The sequence below is a fragment of the Entelurus aequoreus genome, linkage group LG21, assembly GCF_033978785.1.
Source record: "Entelurus aequoreus isolate RoL-2023_Sb linkage group LG21, RoL_Eaeq_v1.1, whole genome shotgun sequence".
Lineage (NCBI taxonomy): Eukaryota > Metazoa > Chordata > Actinopteri > Syngnathiformes > Syngnathidae > Entelurus > Entelurus aequoreus.
The window spans coordinates 20,341,914-20,362,876 of record NC_084751.1 but is presented as its reverse complement, the minus strand read 5'-3'; the positions used below and the strand labels follow the sequence as shown (position 1 = coordinate 20,362,876).

General features: G+C 39.9%; 1 protein-coding gene across 1 annotated transcript in view; it reads left to right on the top strand.

Moving 5' to 3' along the window:
* Nucleotides 1–20,963, top strand: part of sfswap (splicing factor SWAP) — a 130,824-nt gene that overhangs the window by 45,660 nt on the left and 64,201 nt on the right. The window contains exons 9-11 of the mRNA XM_062031151.1: nt 10,696–10,936; nt 13,016–13,174; nt 13,314–13,407. Coding sequence (XP_061887135.1) covers nt 10,696–10,936; nt 13,016–13,174; nt 13,314–13,407 — 494 coding nt within the window. The remainder of the gene's footprint in view (nt 1–10,695; nt 10,937–13,015; nt 13,175–13,313; nt 13,408–20,963) is intronic.

Here is a 20,963-nt window from a genome sequence, read left to right as displayed (position 1 = left end):
GATGGCAACATATGTTGCTTCAAAACCTGTATATACTTTTCAGCATAGTGCCTTCACAGATGTGTAAGTTACCCATGCCTTTGGCACTAACACACCCCCATACCATCACAGATGCTGGCTTTTGAACTTTGCGCCTATAACAATCCGGATGTTGTTTTCCTCTTTGTTCCGAAGGACACAACGTCCACAGTTTCCAAAAACAATTTTAATTGTGGGCTCGTCAAACCACAGAACACTTTTCCACTTTGCATCAGTCCATCTTAGATGCGCTTCGGCCCAGCGAAACCGGCAGCGTTTCTGGGTGTTGTTGATAAATTGCTTTGGCTTTGCATAGTAGAGTTTTAACTTGCAGTTACAGATGTAGTGACGAACTGTAGTTATTGACAGTGGTTTTCTGAAGTGTTCCTGAGCCCATGTGGTGATATCCTTTACACACTGATGTCTCTTTGTGATGCAGTGCCGCATGAGGGATCGAAGGACCGCAATCTATATACATATATATATATATATATATATATATATATATATATATATATATATATATATATATAGATCTATATATATATATTGGGTACAAGCGGCCGAAATGAGTTTCCTCTTCCTTAGAGATAGGGTGAGAAGCTCTGCCATCCGGTTGGAGCTCAAAGTAAAGCCACTGCTCCTCCACATCGAGAGGAGCCAGATGAGGTGGTTCGGGCATCTGGTCAGGATGCCACCCGAACGCCTCCCTAGGGAGGTGTTTAGGGCACGTCCAACCGGTAGGAGGCCACGGGGAAGACCCAGGACACGTTGGGAAGACTATGTCTTCCAGCTGGCCTGGGAACGCCTCGGGATTCCCCGGGGAGAGCTGGACGATGTGACTGGGGAGAGGAAAGTCTGGGCTTCGCTGCTTAGGCTGCTGCCCCCGCGACCCGACCTCAGATAAGCGGAAGAAGATGGATGGATGGATGCCTATATATATATATATATATATATATATATATATATATATATATATATATATATATATATATATATATATATATATATATATATATATATATATATATATGTATATATATGTATACACTACCGTTCAAAAGTTTGGGGTCACATTGAAATGTCCTTATTTTTGAAGGAAAAGCACTGTACTTTTCAATGAAGATAACTTTAAACTAGTCTTAACTCTAAAGAAATACACTCTATACATTGCTAATGTGGTAAATGACTATTCTAGCTGCAAATGTCTGGTTTTTGGTGCAATATCTACATAGGTGTATAGAGGCCCATTTCCAGCAACTATCACTCCAGTGTTCTAATGGTACAATGTGTTTGCTCATTGGCTCAGAAGGCTAATTGATGATTAGAAAACCCTTGTGCAATCATGTTCACACATCTGAAAACAGTTTAGCTCGTTACAGAAGCTACAAAACTGACCTTCTTTTGAGCAGATTGAGTTTCTGGAGCATCACATTTTTGGGATCAATTAAACGCTCAAAATGGCCAGAAAAAGAGAACTTTCATCTGAAACTCGACAGTCTATTGTTGTTCTTAGAAATGAAGGCTATTGCACAAAATTGTTTGGGTGACCCCAAACTTTTGAACGGTAGTGTATATATACACAGGTATATGATACAAATGCTGTCTGTACTAAATCCAAAAAACGGAAATCAGTAGCCAAAAGGGGAGTTTCTTGGTGTTATTGATATTGATAATTGCAAGTACCGTAATTTCCGGACTATAAGCCGCTACTTTTTCCCCTCGTTTTGGTCCCTGCGGCTTATACAACGGTGCGGCTTATATACGGCCTGTTCTTCTCCGGCACCGACGAAGAGGATTTCGGTGGTTTTAGTACACAGGAGGAAGACGATGACACAATGATTAAAGACTGACTTTTCATATACCTGTAGGCTGGTTATTTTGATAACGTACAGGCGAGCACTTTGTATTACTTTGCACCGTTGTATTATTTGTACTCTGCACGAATGCTGTTCGCCATGTCAAAGATGTGAAAGTTTGATTGAATGATTGAAAGATTTATTGTTAATAAATGGGACGCTTTGCGTTCCCAAACAGTCATCTCTGTCCCGACATTCCCCTCCGTGGTAGCAGGAACCCCTATATACTACGGTAATTACACATCAAAACCCTGCGGCTTATAGTCGGGTGCGGCTTATATATGGAGCAATCTGTATTTTCCCCTAATATTAGCTGGTGCGGCTTATAGTCAGGTGCGGCTTATAGTCCGGAAATTACGGTAATACATTTAGAATATAGTAATGATATAAGGTGTATTAAAATACAGAAATTCATTATAATTTACAATATAATAACCATAGATGTATAAATAATTAATTCATACTCAAATCTAGCCTCTTAGTTGTAATCAAATCATGAGGTGCCCAAAGATTTCCACCTCTAGATTACTGAAAGAAAAGCATTTTAACAGTACATATCCAATTTTCCTTATCGTATTGGTATATATGTCCACTTTTTTTATGGTTCAGCGGATTTAATGCAAACAAATAACACATTTGGCCTCACAAGCTATTGACTTTGTGCTAATGCAGGGTTTCCCCTAGACCAGGAGTGTCCAAACTTTTTGACTGGGGGGCCGCATTGGGCTTAAAAAATTTGGCCGAGGGCTGAAAAGTTAACTGCATGCAAAGTAACATGTAAAGTAAGTAAGTAAATGCTGTACTTCTTTGATTTGAAAGTACAATCATTGGCAGAGTTACCTTTGTTGGCCACCCGATGGCGACAATATGGCAGCAATCAGACCACTGGGTATTGTATCTAGTCGATAGAAAAGCGCCATATAAATCTAATCCATTATTATTATTATAATATTTGTTTATTGAACTTGTGCCGTCTCGTGGGCCAAATTAAAAACGCCGGTGGGCCGCATTTGGCCTGCGGGCCGTAGTTTGGACACCCCTGCCCTAGACTGTCAAGATACATGTGGGGACGTGGTCAGGGGCGTGGTTATGGGCGCGGTCACATGATGTAATCGAATAATTTCCCTAATCTGCTGTTATGATTTTCTTTAAAAAATGTTGACTAGTGTATTTTACAATTGATTCTACTTAGTTTTATCCTGCTTCAAAATGTGTGTATAACTCCTGTGCAGCACTTTGTGAAACTTTAATTTGTGCTATATAAATAAAGTTGATTGAATTGGATGAAAAGGCTAAACAAATCTGTTATTAGTTAGTATTAAGATATATTTTTATATCGTTTTTCCATATTTTCAATTGTTGTTGCTTATTCTACAATGTACTTTGAGAATTTTTCAAGCGTCCTTCTAGAGACTTAATTACTTTTTTAAAATAAATTAAATTTACATTTAAAATAAAATTAAAAACTACATGCATATTATTATAAAATGTAGTCGTGTTTAGAGACTCTTCTGTCCTTCGATGTCCCTGACGAAAGAGGCGAGTTACAGCAAGCATGACGTCACACTTGTTTTGCGCTGCTCCAGTTGAACTTTCTCTTCTTAAAAGCTGCCACTGTCCTCTTAATACTTGCACAGTTAGTAGATCGCTGTCCACGGGTATATCTGGTTACGTCCAGATCGCAGCACTGTTATCGGTAGTCAAAGTATTTTTCGAGTTTGTGTGGTTTGGATTTAATGTCAGTTTTTCCCATGTTTGTAAACACACCGTCAGTGACTGAAAGGTGATTGGTGGAGAATGAGGAAGTGTTGTTGTGTGTTCGGGGAAGCGCAGATTCACAGATACGTAAGAGTGTACACGGGAGGTCAAACCTGTTGGAATTGTGCTGTTTGTTACTTAAGATTGATAATATAAGTTTAAAATAGCGTTGTCCATTCACACCTGTTTGATATTATCCAAATATGGATGTTGTCAAACTATCTTAGTTGACATGTGTCTCTAACATTGTGTGGAAATTGTAAGCGTTACCTCTGGATTGGCAAACTAGGGAGGTAGACCCCTTTATCAAGAAGGATGACTACAGGGGGATCACAATCTTCAGCCTCCCTGGAAACGTTTATTCCAGAGTGCTGGACAGAAGGGTATGACCCCTAATCCAACTTCAACTAAGGAGGTGCAATGTAATTTTTGCCCTGGTTGTGGAACCCTGGCCCAGCTCTGAACCCTTGCAAGGATATTGTAGGATGCATTGGAGTTTTCCCAAACGGACCTCATGTATTTTGTGGACTTGCGAAAGGTATTCAATCGTGTCCTAACGGTGTCCTGTTCGGGGTAAAAGACCTGATCCTTGTACAACCAGAGCAGGAGCCTGGTTCTCATTGCCAGCAACAAGTTGAATCTGTATACGGTCAACGTTGGCCTCCACCAGGGCTGCTCTTTGACACCGGTTGAAATAAACCCATCATTCTTTAACTCTGCATTCACACTATACGGTGGTAAGCTACATCTGTAGCCACAGTTGACCTGGGTTAGACTGACGGAAATGTGGCTTCCAAATTGTGGTAATGGCCTTAGACCACCACTTAACAGTTCATTTCAGTTCAGTTTCAGTTTATTTCAAACATGCATATATTAATTCACATTCATACACCAGTGTGAGCAGTACTCGGGGGATGTGGGTGAAGTGTCTTGCCCAAGGACACAATAGCAATGACAAGGATGGCGGAAGCTGGATTTTTACCAGTAAGCCCTAAGTTTCCTCCAAAGGTGTTGAGCGTTTCCAGTTTGGGCAACTTAGGATCTCATCTCTGCTTTCTGAGCATGTCCTCATCAAGCTGTGTGACCTTTAGTGTTTACTGGGGCGGTTCACAGCTAAGTGTGAAGCTTTTGGATGAGACTGAGCACCTCCAAATCTGAGGCCATGGTTTTCAGACTGAAAATTTGGAAGAGTTCAAGTATCCTTTGTTTTTGGACACGAGTGGGAGAAGGTGGCACCGCCATTGCAGTAAAATAGACGCTATAACACACTGCTGTAGTGAAAACGAGCGCTAAACCGGAAGCCAAAGCTCTTAATTTACTGGTTGAGCTATGTTCCTACCTTAACCTGTGGTCACAAGCTCTGGGCAGTGACTAGAAAAGCAAGATTGCTGGAAAAAGCGAACAAAATTTGTTGGCTGGACTCACCCCAAGAAACATCGTGAGGAGCTCAGAGTAATGCCGTTGCTTTTTGAGGTGTCTCAGATATCTAGTTTGGATGGCTACTGAACCCCTGGTGAGGTGTTTTGGGAATGCTTAGCCACAAGGAGTCCCCAGGGTTGACCTGGGACAAGCTGCAGGGATTATGTCATGCAGCTGGCCTGAGAGCGCCTTGGTGTGCACTGTTGGCAATGGAAGCAGTGGCCGGACAGCAAAAAGTCTGGACTTTCTTCTTAAGACTGTTTCCCCGGGACCCAGATAAGCGAAAGAAAATGGATGGATGTTAACTGGTATTCTCATCATCAGTTGTTTTGAATTATGACACAGTTAACACATTTCTCTGCATGGTAATGAAAATTATGAATACACTTCATCTACTCTAGTCAATTAGAAATTCAATCCATTGTGTACTCCGGCTTCCTCCCACCTCCAACGACATGCACCTGGGGATAAGGTTGATTGGCAACACTAAATTGGCCCTATTGTGCAGATGTGAGTGTGAATGGCTGTCTGTCTATCTGTGTTGGCCCTGCAATGAGGTGGCGACATGTTTAGGGTGTACCCCGCCTTCTGCCCGGTGGAGCTGGGATAAGCTCCAGCACCCCTGTAACCCTAAGAGGGACAAGCGGTAGAAAATGGATGGATGGATGTACCATATCTGTTTCACTCATCTGAATCCCTTTTTCTACTTACCATAAAAGTTATCATGTTACCTGCAGCACACTTTTGTTTGGAGTGTTTGTTTTCCATTTTCCTGATTAAAGAAAATTGGATTTGCAATTAAAGTTAACTAGTTCAGTGACTTATGTGTTGTGTGTCACCCTCCCCTCATTGACACTGATCATTTACTTTGTTCATCCCACTGGAGCCTTCTTCTGCTCTTCAGTAAAATAACGTTGATAAGGCGCTACATACTCATGTGATAAGTCACACACACGTTATCGCATGAGCCTGAACACTGAACAATAAAGAGCCTCAGCAACAGTGAAAATATCACAGCCTCATAATGAACACCTCTACTCTGATTTACTCTTGAGGTCTGAACACAAGCAGCGTACTGATGTGTTGCTCTCGGGAGACCAATTTAAATGCAGCTGCTCACACCCAGCTCCATTTACATGCTCTCTACCAAACAGTCGTAAATCTTAAACCCAAGCTCCCATTGGATTCAAATTCTTGGCCCATGCCTTTTGTCAAATTGCAGAATTGTGTGACGTTTATGTAAAATGCATAGGTCACATTAGTATCAACACTGAAATGAGGCAAATCACTAATAATACCGTAGCACACCGATGTGTTACTACGCTAGAAAAAGAGTTCTTCCGTGTTCGCTCTTCCAATAACAATGTTGCTACAGCTTGGTTATTATACAGGTTACGGAACGTAAATAAAGTACTGTTGGCAGTTTTTGAATGAATTTTAAAGTGATTTAGAGGTAGAATTGATTGCTCCCATTAGCTACATTGCTAGCCACAGAGAATGAGCCGGTGTTTACATGTTAGAAAGCGGAAAAAAAACACTTGTCTTCTTGTCTCTCATAATGATTGTGAACGATTCCAAAAAAACATGCAGTTCCCTTTTAGGGCTAAGCGTTTTGGTATTTTTGTGTTTCACAGTGATCATTTCTTTTTACACAATACACTAACATATAAGTCACATTAAACCGTTAGCATTCTATCACTAATGCAAAACAAAATGTTTGATGGTTTTTACAACATTAACATATCTGAATACTCAAATAAATGATACTCAAATATTTGCAGGACATTTAAACATGTTAAATCGGTTTCGTGATGGCAACAACTTGACCCTGGAACAGACTACTGTTGTGCCTTGAAATACAAGTTTAATTAATTCTGTGACGCAGCTCATACCTTGAAAAACCTGCATTGCAAAAGAGTCATTAAATTTGAAATTAATTGAAATAGATTTAATTCGTTCTCAGCCCCTCAAAACACCACCATTTTACCAGCCATCCATTTTCTACCGTTTGTCCCTTATGGAGTCGCGTTGGGTGCTGGAGCCTATCCCAGCTGCACATGGGCAGGAGGCGGGGTACACCCTGGACAAGTCGCCACTTCATCGCAGGGCCAACACAGATAGACAGACAACATTCACACTCACATTCATTCACTAGGGCCAACTTTAGTGTTGCCAATCACCCTATCCCCAGGTGCATGTCTTTGGAGGTGGGAGGAAGCCGGAGTACCCGGAGGGAACCCGTGCGCCCACGGGGAGAACATGCAAACTCCACACAGAAAGATCCCGAGCCCGGGATCGAACCCAGGACCTTCGTATTGTGAGGCATACGTACTGTGCCACCGTGCTGCCCCCATTTTAACATGTAACATGCTTTTTAAAAGGAAAAACTACCATTTAGATAAGACATTTTGTATAAAAAAAAAAAAATCCATCCATCCATTTTCTACCGCTTGTCCCTTTCGGGGTCTCGAGGGGTGCTGAAGCCTATCTCAGCTGCATACGGGCGGAAGGCGGGGTACACCCTGGACAAGTCGCCAACTCATCACAGGGCCAACACAGATAACTAGACAACATTCACACTCACATTCACACAGTAGGGCCAATTTAGTGTTGCCAATCAACCATGTCTTTGGAGGTGGGAGGAAGCCGGAGTACCCGGAGTGAACCAAAAACAATACAATAAAATTTACTACTAACACGAAAATATTTCTTTAAAAAAATCTAACATTCACTTTTTAATGAATTCACCTTCTTTGAATGGCTTTCCCGCCCTAGCAACCATCTCACTCACCATGTAGCTAGCTTTGACTGCTGCATCGCTCTTTGCGGTTGCTTTCTTGAAGAAATTTTGTTGCCTCAGTAGACTGGTTTTAAAATTTGCAACCCGTTTCACTCTCTCATCTCCCTGGTATTTTGCATATTCCTCAGCATGTCTAGTTGTATAATGACGTTTCAAATTGTATTCCTTGTGCACCGCAACTTTCTCTGTGCAAATAAGACACGTCGAAGTTCCCCTGTGCTCAACAAAGAAATATTGCATCTCCCACTTTTTCTGGAATTGTTTTTCCTCATCACTAACCTTTCTCTTCACTGCAGGCTTTGAAAAAGACATGTTTGGGGTTGTGGAATATATTTGAATTTAGCCGACGCACGGAGAATAATGTTATTTCCGCAATGTGTGTCGTTCCGCTTTTCCTCCCTACAGCGACACGGCAGTTGGCGGAAAGTACTGGGATCGCGAGCGCAAAAAAGTGATGGCTCCCGGAGTGTTATCCGGCGTCATATAAAAATATATGTACTGTTTATCGTGTGAGGCAATGCAAATTAAACAATAAAAAAAAAAAAATAACGGTTTGAATTGGTCCAGGTTATCAGGGACTTTATTACTGACAGACAGGTGTCGCGGTGTGACTGCAGCCAGGCACGTAAGAAAACCCTCGTCTCCATGGCAACATTTCTGTCGCTTTCACTCATTTGCCGCTTTTCCACTAATGCAGGGGTATTTTGGACCCAAATAACAAAAATCATGTCTGACTTGAGCCGGAAGGAGGGGTGGGGGGGGGTGTTGAGGTGGGCGCGGTTGGGGGTAGCGGGGGTGTATATTGAAGCCCGGAAGAGTTAGGGCTGCAAAGGATTCTGGGTATTTGTTCTGTTGTGTTTATGTTGTGTTACGGTGCGGATGTTCTCTCGAAATGTGTTTGTCATTCTTGTTTGGTGTGAGTTCACAGTGTGGCGCATATTTGTAACAGTGTTAAAGTTGTTTATACGGTCACCCTTAGTGTGACCTGTATGGCTGTTGACCAAGTATGTCTTGCAGTCACTTACGTGTGTCTGTAGAAGCCGCCTACAACATGTGACTGGGCTGGCACGCTGTTTGTATGGAGAAAAAGACGGCGCAACGACGGGTTGAAGAGGACGCTAAATGCAGTGCCATCACGGCAGGCCCTCAATATTGTCAAGAGCCATATACCACACCGTGATTGGTAGATTCCTTCAGCTCCGCACACAACGCTGTCAAGCGCCATTTATTTAAAACTTGCGGGCCGCTCTAACATTAAACTTTCATATTAAGGTGGGGGCCGCAAAATAATGTCTCGCGGGCCGCAATTGGCCCGTGGGCCGCGTGTCTGAGACCCCTGTACTAACATATACAGGAGTTTAATTAAGTCATGTAATCATGTACTGCATTGGAGAGCGGCCTTCTGCGTTATCTCCTTCGAGCTGCTACTCAGTCAAACACACCATTAGCAGCTTCTCCATATTATGAATGAATGAATGAATGAATGAAATACGTTTATTTCAGTCATACAATCAACCATTAACCATTTTGTGTGACCAGTTTAACAGTACAGATTATACATATTTAACAATTATACACATTTACACACAAAAATAAAATAAAATAAAAAGAATGACCGAAAAAGGAATAGGCTGAAGCCAAAATGTATATTGGCCTATCCTATACCTCCACTGAAAATAAGATTATCATGGATTAATGTCTGCCATTGAGAAATTATTTTAACGTCTTTGTCTGGCGTTAGGGGACGGCGTGCCGCAGTTGGGAGAGTGGCTGTGCCAGCAACCTGAGGGTTCCTGGTTCGATCCCCACCTTCTACCAACCTCGTCACGTCCCTTGCGTCCTTGACACTTCACCCTTGTTCCTGATGGGTCGTGGTTAGGGCCTTGCATGGTAGCTCCCGCCCTCAGTGTGTGAATGTTTGTGTGAATGGTTGAATGTGGAAATAGTGTCAAAGCACTTTGAGTACCTTGAAGGTAGAAAAGTGCTATACAAGTATAACCCATTTACCAGTTATCTGCTCATTTTGCTTCATTATTGTGTAGCTTAGCAATGCTACGCATGAACTGATTCACCTAGTCGACCGCACAGTTGGTCATGTTTTTGATGATTTCTTTCTTTAGTTCAATGACTATCATCTGGTTTTTTTCAGCATTGTCCTTCATTCTGACTTTCCCATGATAGGAAAAGCAAAGTTATGTCGATCTCTAGCTATACACTATTGTTTTTGAGTGAGACTCTGGATGTTTTGGTGGGTCATACTGTGACATTTGCTACACCAAGGAACAACGATGAGGCCCGTCACCCGGAATTTTACTTGCAAACTTAAGCCAGGAGACCACTCGTTTCCCTAAAAAAATGTGTATAGTGGGCACTGGTAAGCTAAGTTACCACTGTGTTTGTGTCTAAATAGAAATCTAGTGTCCTATATGAAAGTGTTTCAAGATCCAAACAAATCCATTTTCAACCAATGTATGAATTTCCGTTCCTTCATGTTAAATTTTATATATAAATATAGCATTTGTTAAAGTTAAAAGTTTAATTTTATATATGACTTACATCTTTTAAAATAATGTCCAGTATGTATCGGTTGTGTCCTTGGACAAACAATGACCAGATGGTTTGAATGGCAGTATCTTACTCAAAAAGGCACTACAAAATAATTTTCTCCAAATTTCCAGACATTTCCATCTTTTCATATTTATAGCATTGCATTTTAAATGGATAAGTTTTATTTTGCTTTATTTACCCTTGGTCATTTGTACTGAAGTCGCACAAATATTTGTCATGCATACGAGTGAAGCATTTATTGATGATGCGTCATGCCATGATGTCTGTTTACAGCAAATGCATCTGCCATGTATTATGGCTACTACATGCTTCCTGATGGAACATACTGCATGGCTCCCCCTCCCCCAGGAGTTGATGCCAGCTCCTACTATAGCAGTGTAGCCTCTTCTGGGATCACTCCCTCGTCTTCCTCTGTAGCTTTTCCTCAGTCAGCCATGGCTGCCATGGTACCGACAACTGCTGACCCTTCTCAAGTCCCCACCTCTGTTTCACCTGTCACCATTGCAGGGATGAGGTACAGTATGAACTATAGTGTTACATTGCAAACATTTAGAATGTGTAGTTAGGGGTGTGCCATCTTTGTTACCACATGATTCAATTTGATTATTAAACGACTATAACGATTCTGGATCTATTAACAATATTATAAATACCACGGTATTTCAAAATCATCACAATTATACTGTGACTTCATACAGTATTAAATGAAAACTTGGTCAGTGTAGTTTTTTGCTAGCACTTTTGAATTGGCCGGTCTGGAAGTAAACTACATCTCCCAAAATTCCCTGCGTAGTGCAAGTGTGCAAGGTCCGTGTGTGTGAGAAACAATTGTTTTTAAAACATGCTGATCAAAACCTGACGTTTTTATTAAAATCTATCCATACCTTTTTGAGTTATGTTGCTAACAGACAGACAAACAAATCCTGGCGAAAACGTAACCCCTTTGGTTTGCGTACTGCAAGGCAAGGTAGCCGCCTTCATCTGTAGTTGTGATGTTTTAACCCACATTTTTTTCCAGTAACATTGAATCAACTTGTGGTTTGAATTGATTTGTTATGCATGTTTTAAGTAGGTCATGCGCAAGCCTGCAGCGCGAACAATAAAAAATGTTGGTGACACTGCACTGCGGGAAAGACAAGTAATATGAGAAGCAACTTGATAAACCACCACCCGGAAAATTTATTTGATGCCAAGGAGGCCAAGCATCAATTTGTGAGGCATTTACATTAGTAAACTTTTAAATTGCTAGGTAATTTTTTGGAGGAACCGCATTTTCCAAAGTGAAATAAGATGTCCACTACAGAGGACACTTTTTCTCTGAAGTTAAAAGTTGAAAGACACTAATGTGAACATACGTTTTTTACGACACTGGACGTTTGTATTTTCAGTCTAAAGACACTTAACTGAAAGTATATTTAAAAAAATAATAATAATAATTACAAAACAATAATATATATATATATATGTGTGTGTGTATATATATATATATATATATATATATATATATATATATATATATATATATATATATATACATGTATTTGTTTGTAGTAATAATATGATTAGAACATTTGAGCATCTCTGAGCGTTTGTGTTCATTTACAGTAAGTGTGTTCATCCTAAGCATTCTTGCTACCCCATTTTACACTCTCTAACATTTTTAAGTACATTTTTTGGGGGCGGACGTTTACCACATAAATATTGTACCATGAGCTTAATATCATACTGTGAGATTTTGATACCGTTACATCCTTACTTCACATGATATGTTTTGAAGAATGTGTGTTTGTCAGCATTCATTACATGTACTAAACACAAATTTTAGAACGACCCATCACATTTTCCCAAACAAAAAGCTTAAGCTTATCTTATTTCAAAAATATTCATACATAAACTGCCTTTAGAATTAAGATTATTTTAACAAAAAATATCTGCTGTTTTTACAGATTGTATTACTAGCAAGTTCAATACAAAACAAATAGCTCATTTGCTTATTCTGAAATGATAAAGTATTCATTACAAAACATCCTATACAAATAACCTGTGTTTAAAATATGGTAATCAGCTTCTTGCTGTTTTGCAGAGTGAATACTGTATCAACCTGTCAATTATAGGTATACATTCTTGTGATGTCCGATTGTCCAGCTGTTTCTGTGGCTATGTATGCCCCAGTGGCTCCGTCTGGTGTGAGTGTTGGTGCAAGTGAAAGGACGGTTAGGAGTGAAAAAAAAATATTTTTGTTGCTTTGGCATGGTTGCGACTGACATTAACGAGTTTTACAATAAAGCGATTGTTGATCGACCCCCTACTTGTAATCCTTAACGACACAGTAGGCACTACAATCACTACAATAGAATCTGTCTCTTAAAACTGTCCAGTCTGCTTTTTTCTTGGGTGCTGCGGATCTGTTTAGTTTGCTATCATTAATATAAATCGTGTCTCATCGTGATGCATTGATATATCGGCACACCCCTAATGTTAGTACTTGTATGATGTCCTAAATATATGTGTCTAAATTGAGTTTTGAGACCGACACCAAACGCAGGTCACTAATGACTTTAACTTGTTGAACATCTTTCAATTCTCCCAAAAGCAATTACAGAGCTGAAGCTCAAGTCTCCACAGTGGCAGCACCACCAGCTATTATCCCCCCACCGCTGGACATCCAGGCTGTCATAGACAAGCTGGCGGAATACGTTGTCAGGAACGGTCTTAAATTTGAATCCAGCGTCCGTGCCAAAAACGATCCACGGTGAGTGCGCTTACCATGAGTGACAAACAATGTACCTTTCAGCGCTTTTCCCTTTTGATCACGTCGAAGCCATTCATCAGCCTTTTGGCTCTTTGAGCAAGAGCGCAGTTCTCAATCAGCATATGCTCTTCCACTTTAGGTTTGACTTCCTGCAACCTTGGAATCAGTACAACACCTATTATGAGTATAAGAAGAATTACTTCATGCAGAAAGAAGGAAAAAGCTTGACAGAGGTATTGTAACTCCTACACGTTTTACTGCTTTTTTTCTATTGGTATGAGTTTAATAGGACCCCCTTATTCAGCTTTATTAAGCAGTAAATGTTGCTGTTCTAGCTTTGATGCATAAAACTGGTTGTTGTAATAAAGTTATAAAAAGATGCTGATTTGACAGTTTGAGTAAACTACAAATTCAAGAAAAGAATTCAGCAGACCTCCAAGGTGGGAAGATTGATCTGCATATTTACATAAAGGATTCTTACTATAGTTTTTTTCCAGTTGATTTTGAATCTCTTTAACATAATTGCAAAATGGACAATAATTTGAGTACACTTGCACAGTTCAACATGACAATTACTAATCGAAAAAAACAAAAACAAATTATATTTTATAAAACACATACAGTAGATAACATATTATATAATGAAAACATGACTCAAATAGCAAAGGCTGAGGGAAACATTTAATGAATAAGTAAATACTGAATATGTAATAAATAACATTAAATAATAGATAAATGAATGCAGGAAAAATTATTAAAAAAAGATGGTTCTCTAGATTCTGCATTACTTCTTGTACGCAGCTTGCGTCCTCTACTTAGTTTCAGTGTTGTGTGGGCATACAAAGGTTTTAAAGTGCATTTGTCTCTATAAGTATGTTGTTGGAAAAAAGGCATGTGTACTATTTTCTAATCTGGGCAGATAATGATTGAAAACAAATATGTTTACATGTTATGTACAGTACAGGCCAAAAGTTTGAACACACCTTCTCATTCATTGCGTTTTCTTTATTTATGGCTATATACATTGTAGATTGTCACTGAAGGCAACTATGAATGAACACGTGGAGTTATGTACCTAACAAAAAAAGGTGAAATAACTGAAAATATGTTTTATATTCTAGTTTCTTCAAAATAGCCAACCTTTGCTCTGATTACTGCTTTGCACTCTCTTGGCATTCTCTCGATGGGCTTCAAGAGGTAGTCACCTGAAATGGTTTTGCAACTGTCTTGAAGGAGTTCTCAGAGGTGTTTAGCACTTGTTTGCCCCTTTGCCTTCACTCTGCGGTCTAGCTTACCCCAAACCATCTCAATGGGGTTCAGGTCCAGTGACTGTGGAGGCCAGGTCATCTGCCACAGCACTCCATCACTCTCTTTCTTGGTCAAACAACCCTTACACAGCCTAGGAGTGGGTTTGGGGTCATTGTCCTGTTGAAAAATAAATGATTGTCCAACTAAACGCAAACCGGATGGGATGGCATGTCGGTGGTACCTATGCTGGTTCAGTGTGGTTCAGTGTGCCTCCAGTTTTTAATAAATCCCCAACAGTGTCACCAGCAAAACACCCCCACACGATCACACCTCCTCCTCCATGCTTCACAGTGGGAACCAGGCATGTGGAATCCATCCGTTCACCTTTTCTGTGTCTCACAAAGACACGGTGGTTGGAACCAGAGATCTCAAATTTGGACTCGTCAGACCAAAGCACAGATTTCCACTGGCCTAATGTCCATTCCTTGTGTTTCTTGACCCAAACACATCTCTTCTGCTTGTTGCCTCTCCTTAGCAGTGGTTTCCTAGCAGCTATTTGACCATGAAGGCCTGATTCACGCAGTCTCCTCTAACAGTGGTTCTTGAGATGCATCTGCTGCTAGAACTCTGTGTGGCATTCATCTGGTCTCTGATCCGAGCTGCTGTTAACCTGTGATTTCTGAGGCTGGTGACTCGGATTAACTTTCCTCAGAAGCAGAGGTGACTCTTGGTCTTCCTTTCCTGGGTCAGTCCTCATGTGTGCCAGTTTCGTTTTGCAACTCGACTTGGGAACACATTCAAAGTTTTTGCAATTTTTCGGACTGGCTGACCTTAATTTCTTAAAGTAATGATGGCCACTTCTTTTTATTTAGTTAGCTGATTGGTTCTTACCATAATATGCATTTTAACAGTTGTCCAATAGGGCTCTCGGCTATGTAGTAACCTGACTTCTGCACAACACAACTGATGGTCCCAACCCCATTGATAAAGCAAGAAATTCCACTAATCGACCCAGATTAAGGCACACCTGTGAAGTGAAAACCATTTCAGGTGACTACCTCTTGAAGCTCATAGAGAGAATGCCAAGAGTTTGCAAAGCAGTAATCAGAGCAAAGGGTGGCTATTTTGAAGAAACTAGAATATATTAGGGCTGCAACTAACAACTAATTTGAAAATCGATTAATCCGTCAATTATTACTTAGATTAATCGATTAATATTCGGATAAAAGAGACAAACTACATTTCTATCCTTTCCAGTATTTTGGGGGGGAAAAAATAGCATACTGGCACCATACTGGCACCACACTTATTTTGATTATTGTTTCTCAGCTGTTTGTAAATGTTGCAGTTTATAAATAAAGGTTTATAAAAAAATTTAAAGTAAAATAAAAAGTAGCCTATGCGCATGCGCATAGCATAGATCCAATGAATCGATGACTAAATTAATCGCCAACTATTTTGATAATCGATTTTAATCGATTTAATCGATTAGTTGTTGCAGCCCTAGAATATATAACATGTTTTCAGTTATTTCACTTTTTTTTGTTAAGTGCATAAATCTACATGTGTTCATTCATAGTTTTGATGCCTTCAGTGACAATCTACAATGTAAATAGTCATGAAAATAAAGAAAACACATTGAATGAGAAGGTGTGTCCAAACATTTGGCCTGTACTGTATATAAAAAAAATCCTGTGTGACGACTCCCTGCCAAATTCAAACTGCAGTGATGGGTAAATGACGTTTCGGTGAGTGTGTGGCACACTCATTGGCTGTATGGAAACTGCTGACACTGTGTTGATGTTTCGTGATGACACAATCTGCTGTATTAAAAATATACTACAGTTGACTATAAAATACAATTTTAATAGTAAGCTGTGGAGAAAGAAATATGAAATGTGCAGCTCTGGTCAATAAGCCAAAAGGTAAACCGAAAAATACATCTTATTTGGCGCTGTAAGATCCCACACTTGGAACTTTTCCTTATTTTTTTTTTTTTAGTTCCTTTTTGTTCAAAGACCTGGCACGCCGCTCTTCCTACGTCTTTCAGTACAAGCTGTTGCTCATGAGCTGAAGATAGATAAATGCAGTTTGGAGCTTTAGTCAAAATGGCATAGCAGCTGTATCGGTCATATGATTTTTTTTTTTCCTAAAGTGACACACACATTGAGGGATCAAGGAACAGTACAAGCAACATCACTGCTTCAGTATCATTAAACCCTTCACTACTAAACAGGGTTATGAAGTAGGCTAACACTAGTCACATGGAAAAAGCTAAGACAATGTAAGCTAAGCTTAACTAAGCTAACCTCGTATATTTGAGCTTTGCAGACTAATTATAAGGGCTCTGTTGACAGTGATGTGCAAAGCACAAACACTGTGGACTAAAAATAAATCATTTTATAGCCCAACTGAAACAGCACTTCTTTAATCACAATGCTAGTCTGTTATATGGGGAATTTGTTATGAGTTCAGATAACCTAAACAACCTGTTTACAACTCCACTCGTGCAACATTTTTAAGTGAAAACATACACGCACACAAACACACACACGCACACATATTTATCGGACAAAGAGCAGACATGGCATGTATGCCTCCTGACAGTACACAAGCCCAGGTGGCCTGACATTTAGCATTGTGTGCTTGAAAGCACCTTTGGTTGAGCAACCCATCTTTCACCAGCATTAAAATTCCAGTATCCCACCAACAATCAACAGTGAAGACCTGACCTCTCTCTGTCACCACACACACACTCGCACGAGACAACAAGCAATAATATTGTACAGCAAACGTAATAGAGTATAGAATGCTGAGCGAGCCATACTTGGTAGCCTCTAGCAACCCTTCCATTCAACAGACTGCAGTCCATTTATCTTAAATTTAGTTCAAATCTTTATTTATTTTAATTTTTTTAAATGCTTCATGTAAACACGCCATTCGGAATATTCGGACCCAATCACACACGTTCGGATCAACATGTAATTCCGATCGAGACAAGTGGTTTATGCCGAAAGTAATTTTGATTGTAGCACATGAAAACACACCTTCCAAAATGTGGGTTAGAATTATCCTTACCGCGCATGTTTTTTACGTCCGCTATACTTTGGCGGTGGAGCGGGACTACATTTAATAATCTCAGAATGAAGCGATTGTCTTGCTGAGTGTCTTGTTAAATGGGGGAAACCCCCCCCCCCCCCATGTAACATGCTCAGACTCAGCATTATATACTGTAGCATTGTATACTTTCTTTAAAATGAGACTAGGGAAAATACAAGTATGGTCTGGAGTGTTACGTGTCGATGTAACAATAAAAGAAGGGATCTAGTTGTCTTAATGAGCTATTATTCACAACATTACAGCTACTCAAAGTGCTAACTGCTAGCCTCAAACACATACACAGAATTTCGTAACATGAAGACGCGCTGCAAACCATACATAATTATAATTTGAAAAGCACAAAACAGCTCCTTTTAAAAGAAGAGAGGTAAAACAAAAGTAGTGAACATTAGGGAAAAATTATAAACACTGTGACAATGTCGGACAAGCCGAAATGCACAAATCCATGTTTGCTTCTTCAGCACCTGCAGTGAGCAAACTTGTCCAATAGATGGCACCATAAAACAATGAATAACACACCTTTCCATGTTTTAGGTTCTGCGCATGTGAAAGTAAAGTATTCCGATTTAAGGTGTGACGCATGAAAATGCATATCATAATCAGATAATTTTTTTCAGGGTCCATGTACACAGCATTGTAATCCGAAAAATGATCAGATTAAATAAATGTTTTCCATATACACGTGGCTATAGAGTACTATATATCAAACAAACATAATACGTGGGAGATGGATCAACTTTCTATTTAATAACAAAGCCAAAAAAACAGCAGTGAAACTCTCCCTTTTCCTATGTAGCTGCCACATGCCACTGTCCACTAGCCCTGTGGTGCACCCACAGTTTAAAATCACAAAACTCCTTAACTTTAACAGCCATGTCCCTACAATGACTAAGAATTCACAATTTATAAATTATAAAATACAAATATTTAATTTAGTAGAATACACTTTACCTTGTTGGTTTATCTCTTCCACCGAAGAAAGTGAGAGGAGGGGGGGAAGGCAGTGTTGACAACGCTGCGGATACTTCACAAATGTTTTCAAACCACACATTATTTGTCCGTTTATTTGGAATTACATTGAGCTAGAAAAACGAGAGAAATGCTGTAAAAAGGCTAAAACACTTAAAAAGAACGTATAGTAACTATTAGCACAGTAGCTAACAACAGGACTGCTCTGCTGACGGAGCTCAATAAACCTGCCAGCAAAAAATTTGATGCACGCACAAAATGGCTGCCATGTAGGCACACAATGGGTGGTTCAAACGTTCGTACACAAAGACAAGGTTGTACACCAAGCATTTTTCTTGTCGGCCTGTGGTTATAAGGGGTTTGTCAATCCAGGTTCCATTGTATATATTTTTAGATTACGGTAAGCATTGGAAAAATAATTCATTCTGCCACCTGAGTCACTGCTGTTGTTTCCTTGGCAGGGCTGTACGGTGCAACAATGCGCCTAAAAATACTGTGCGACTTGAAAAAAAAACATGTCGCACAAATAGGAATTTCAACCCTTTCATCGCATTTTGCTCTGAAAACAAATCCACCCAAATTTGATCAAACTAGAGTAAAATGTTCACCCATCTGTATAGCATGTTTGAAATGAACTTAAATCATAACCAAATGGAGACATGATTAAAGGAAGTGTCACTGATCACTCTGTGTGCATTCGTACCTCCCTCCTTCGCCATGCACAAAGAGGAGCCCCGCTCCTTCCAGCTCACAAACAAGATCTTAGTTGGAGGAACTTGTCAGTAAAAGACAATGTTTTTTCACCACTTTAAAACTTGACACAAACTGCACTCTAGTAACTACGAGGGTCGGCGGGTATATTGAACAACAAATCAATGATTGAAGTGACACACTTGCCATCCAAACAATACCCTTTTTGGTGTCAAGAACAAACAGCCCTGGAAGCACATCCAATCTATTTATTAAACAAAGGTAACAAACCAGTGAACGTTTTACCTCAAAACATTTCTTAAGTTGGAATCCTATTATGCAAAACCTACTTTTCTTGTTGTTTCTTGTTTTTGTGTATTTGGTATCCCTATCCATCCATCCATATATTTTCTACCGCTTGTCCGTATCAGTCCCGAAAATGTAAAATCAAGGCATAGTGGAGATATTTAGTTTTGTCAACGAATATTTCCATTTATGGGTTAGTTTATGGGCCAAACTATGAGTTTTGGTCCTTATCGCCCAGCCCTACACTAGTGTTACCGACAGTGCTAACACAGTTTAGGTATGTCCTCTGTGTTTAACTGAGCGTTACATTAGGCCTTATAATGGCATTGTGTTTATAAATGTGTATGTTGTGTGAGTGTAATAATGAAATTATGATATTTAATACATTTTGTATTGCCACTAAATTTTTTCTGTGCTGTTTTTTTTTTCATTTTGTGGCACCAGTGCTACTACTGAAAAAGCTAAGCGTACAGCCCTGGTCCTTGGGCAACCTTGCTCCAAGTGCCGCTCTCACTGATGTATTAATGTATATGTTAATGTTTATTAGTGGTTGGACAGGCCATAGGCGTAAATTGGCAGCCATGTTTCAGTCAGTCTACCCCAGGGAAGCTGTGGCTAAAATGTAGCATACCACCATCAGCGTGTGAATGTGGTGTGAATGAATGATAGGTTCTCAGTTCTCACTGTAAAGCGCGTTGAGTGTCTCAAAAAAGCTCTACATAAATCTAATCCATTATTATTATTATTATTAATTGATGATTAAAAAGATGATAAAAAATTGAACGAAATTATTTGTGATGAATTGTGTCTTGAAGCACAGTGGACCCAACATGTTGAGAGCATGCAAGCTACTTGTCTGCCACTTAGTATTCAGTTGGTACAACACTCTAACCCTTAACTCAAGACGTGTCTGTTCATGCCTTCAAGGCAAATGACCTACAGTACACTGCCACACCTGCTGTTAATTCTCTCACCTTGCAGTGTTCATTAAGATCATGAAGATTTTTTCCTATGGAGCAATTTACCTTTGAGGGATCCAATTCACCAGCTTGTCAGTGTGACCCATTACGGCAAATCTCAGGATGATACCATTATTCTGTCAAGCAACCAGCATTTCATGTGTGCATCATGAGTAATTGGCTGCAGATAATGGTCACCCAGAAAGTGATTTTTCTGGAAAATAAGACTTCCAATTAGGCGTTGGGCAATTGTTCTACAATGTATAATTGTCTTGACATTTTTTTAAGGAGAGTGGCCGTGCCAGCAATCTGAGGGTTACTGGTACAATCCCCACCTTCTACCATCCTAGTCACGCCCGTTGTGTCCTTGAGCAAGACACTTCACCCTTGCTCCTGATGGGTCTGGTTAGCGCCGTGCATGGCAGCTCCCGCCATCAGTGTGTGAATGTGTGTGTGTGTGTGTGTGTGTGTGAATGGGTGAATGTGGAAAATAATGT